The 3,918-nt window shown below is 42.8% G+C and overlaps 1 protein-coding gene across 1 annotated transcript; it reads left to right on the top strand.

The window, feature by feature from the left end:
* Window positions 1-2,480: 2,480 nt before the first annotated feature.
* Window positions 2,481-3,614, top strand: LOC106024637 (proline-rich receptor-like protein kinase PERK1). Its single transcript, XM_029125156.2, has 2 exons — window positions 2,481-2,572; window positions 2,887-3,614. Exon 2 carries the CDS (start codon window positions 2,931-2,933, stop codon window positions 3,612-3,614), a length of 684 nt encoding a protein of 227 aa, XP_028980989.2. The 5' UTR covers window positions 2,481-2,572; window positions 2,887-2,930.
* The last annotated feature ends 304 nt before the right edge of the window (window positions 3,615-3,918 follow it).

Genomic DNA, 3,918 nt, shown 5'->3' with positions numbered 1-3,918 from the left:
CAGGAAACACAGGATGAATAACCAATATGGCTGTAAGAAGTATAATCATCTTGTTACTTTCTGTTTAAAGCTATTAACGTTATTGTTTTTTAAATCAACTATTGTTTACACAAGTATAATAAAATGGTATCATTATTAGATGAAACGTTAGACAGTAGATGTGTCTGTTTTTACAAAAACATTGAAATATCATCAAGCTCTTTAGTCATGGTTCATAACTGGGTCTATGATATTGCTAATATAAGTAGCAATTTGTTATGTGTTGAGAATTGCCAGGAACCTCAAAATAAGATATTCTCACAATGGTTGCGTAGTAGGTGCTAATATAGGTATGTATTGCAATTCTTACGATTCTCTGTGGCCACTCTGGTCTTGCGACCTGGACTCTAACAGGCAGCTTGTAAATACAGTGTGGGTAGGCTACACTACACATCATGAGAAAATTTATAAAATATTATGATTACATTTTGTATGTTAGCCACTCATCAATCATCATGCAGAACAATGGTAACCTTCTCTACTGGATGTGTCTCTGTCTCTCTGATGACATCCCCCCCATTAACCATAGTTATGACTCCTGATAAGAGGCTTACTTTCAATTCTCCCTGAGGGAGTATGTGTTCTTTATTGTTCATAAGTAGGATTAGTGTTGGCTTGAAGGGTCCACTGAACAAATAGCTAATTATTTCTTCCCCCCACTGAATTAAGGTATCTGGTAAGCTATTAGGCTCTAACTGTATGTGTGTGTGTGTGCCAGATTCCAGTTTTACTGACATCTGGGGACCAAAACCCCCACTAGGAAAAAGGATGTACAGCTTTGCAGTTAGGTTTAGATAAACATTACAATTGGGGTTTGTTTTAGGTTTAGCCATTATACAGTGGATATAAAAAGTGTATATACAGTGGATGTAAAAAAACAAACCCCTGTTAAAATGCCAGGTTTTTGTGATGTAAAAGAGTTGCACATTTTACATCACAACAAAGATAAATCATGTCATTTCTACTTTTAATGTGACCTATAATGTGAACAATTCAATTGAAAAAAAAACTGAAATCTTCGAGGGGGGACATTTTTAAATAAAAACCTTACAATAACCTGGTTGCATAAGTGTGCACACCCTCTTATAACTGGGGATGTGGCTGTGTTCAGAATTAACCAATCACATTCAAAGTGGAGAAAATATGGTACACAATTGATGAAAAGGCAAGAAGAAAACTGGTCAGGGAGGCTTTCAAGAGGCCTACAGCAACATTAAAGGAACTGCAGGAATATCCCGTATTCTTCATTTGAATGGGCTATGGGGTAGGGTGGCAAGACGGAAGCCTTTTCTTACAAGGAAAATCATCCAAGCCCGGCTGAAGTTTGCAAAAACAAACATCAAGTCTCCCAAAAGCATGTGGTCTTATGAAATCAAGGTTTAACTTTTTGGCCATAATTCCAAAAGGTATGTTTGGCGCAAAAACAACACTGCATATCACCCAAAGAACACCATACCCACAGTGAAGCATGGTGGTGGCAGCATCATGCTTTGGGGATGTTTTTCTTCAGCTGGAACCAGGGCCTTAGTCATGGTGGAGGGAATTATGAACAGTTCCAAATACCAGGCAATTTTGGCACAAAACCTTGTGCGTCCATTAGAAAGCTGAAGATGAAGTTCACCTTTCAGCACGACAACGACCCAAAGCACATATCCAAATCCACAAAAGCATGGCTTCACCAGAAGAAGATTAACATTTTGGAATGGCCAAGCCAGAGCCCAAACCTGAATCCAGTTGAACATCTTTGGGCTGATCTGAAGAGGGCTGTGCACAGGAGATGTCCTCGCAATCTGACAGATTTGGAGCGCTTTTGCAAAGAAGAGTGGGCAAATATTGCCATGTCAAGATGTGCCATGCTAATAGACTCCTACCCAAAAAGACTGAGTGCTGTAATAAAATCAAAAGGTGCTTCCACAAAGTATTAGTTCAAGGGTGTGCACACTTATGCAACCAGGTTATTGTGAGGTTATTGTATTAATTTTTTCCTCAAAGATTTCAATTTGTTTTTCAATTGAATTGTTCACGTTATATGTCACATAAAAGGTGGAAAAAGTTCTGACGTGATTTATCTTTGACTCATTCTTTTACATCACAAGAACAAGGCGTTTTAACAGGGGTGTGTAGACTTTTTATATTCACTGTAGGTTTTATTAAGCGTATAAATATTAGAGTTAGGTTAAGTTTCGCTTAGGGTTTGGTGAAGGGTATTGTTAATACCCTTCACCAAGTAAACGTGTGTGGTGTGTGTGTGTGTGCGCATGTGGTTTTACTATACATACTCCTCACAGACATTTCCTCAGAATAAACAAAGGTTTCTAGATACATCCTTTACCAGTTTCCTGTATCCATGGCAATGGGACATGTTGTCCAATTGACTGCCAGTATTGTGTGGAGGGAAAACCCAGTGTTTCCTGCTGTTCCCATGAACTTCCTCCCATTAGTGACGGGTGAAATTCTTTATTTGTGTCCTGGATAGTAACAGAGACTTGTTGAAGTCTTATGGATTATCTCTTTACAGAACATTTTAGATGAAGTGAGTCAAATGTTAAGCTTTTATTTCTCCATAGCTATTCAGTTTGCCTGAATGTTATTGTTCTGTCTTTTCTTTTCTGGCTGTTACAAAATTGTTGTGGAATTACACAATAACAAATGCTCTGAATTATTGTCTCAGTTGTATGCTATTATTTAAACAAAATGTTTAAAAATTATGTATTTTTACTTAGAAATTGTTGCCTCCACTAATCTATTTTGACCGTGTCAAGTCTGTCGTTTAGTGTTTGAAACAAGATTAAGCTTTTTCAAGCAGGCAGCTTTGAAAGGGATGTATTGTGCTTCCGTCCATCACAGTTACCAGTCCTTGAGTAGCACACAGTGCACCATCCCTCTGGTGAATGAAGACTATGCAGGTGTCACAGATTACCAGAGGAACCCCTTTACAGATCCCACCCCAGCCTGTACCCAAGACCAGGCGCTCCATCCTCCCTGACACCACCCAACCTCTACAGAGGGACACAGTGACCAGTGGAGATGGCTCCAGGCAGACCTGTGGCTCTCCGGGCCCAGGCCAGACATGCTGGAGCCTGGATGTAAAGGTGGCCGTGCTGCTGGTGACAGTGGCTGGAGTTCTGATCCTTATCCTGCTTTACCGACTCCTCCAGCTGAGGCACAGACTGAGGCTGGCTCAAGCCCGACATGCTCTGGAATACTATGGCTTCTACCACGCCGCCAACTACACCCTCAAGGATCCCAGGCTGCCCCAGACGCCGCGTGCCAATGGAGACGCTGCCAAACCTGTGGTCCCCGTTGTCGTCACCCCACTGCCGACCCCTCCGGTCCCCCCGCCGGTCCCCCCGCCACCCCCTCTGCGCCTTCCATCACCCCCCGCCCCGCGCCAACCCCCACATCTGGCTCTACCTCCTCCGCTGCCCCCCCCCCCTTCTGCCACTCTCTACTTCTATTTCCCTCCCCTTGTCCGTGCCCATCATCCATACCACCCCACCGAGCCCTCACCTGTCTTGGGGCGCCAGCTCAGATGCAGAGGTGTATTCCCGGATTGGAGCCTTCCGACTATCTAGGCTCTCTAGCCTCAGTCACCCGCAGGTCATCCTGTTTGAACATTCTTCTCTCTGACCGCCCCTCCCAATTTTGCTTCCTGTATTTCCTTGAAATAGTGACCGCATGCACCTTGTTTGTTTGTAGAGTTACCTAGAAAATAGTTTAAGACTTCAATCATTGTGGCATTATTCTGCCAACCTGGCAGTGAAAGCATCTGACAAGTAACTGAAAGGACGTTGGATCCAGTCCCCCAGACTCCAAAGTGAAAAATGTTTGGTTTTGTCTTTGAGCAAGACAGCCAACTCTAATTGCGCCCCTGGTGCC

Source organism: Esox lucius, chromosome 14, assembly GCF_011004845.1.
Source record: "Esox lucius isolate fEsoLuc1 chromosome 14, fEsoLuc1.pri, whole genome shotgun sequence".
Classification (NCBI taxonomy): Eukaryota; Metazoa; Chordata; class Actinopteri; order Esociformes; family Esocidae; genus Esox; species Esox lucius.
The sequence above is the reverse complement of the archived record's forward strand: the minus strand, read 5'-3'. Positions and strand labels throughout refer to the sequence as shown.

Bases quoted from the DNA above. Each gene is read 5' to 3' on its own strand.
- LOC106024637 (XM_029125156.2), top strand. From the start codon at position 2,931: ATGAAGACTATGCAGGTGTCACAGATTACCAGAGGAACCCCTTTACAG.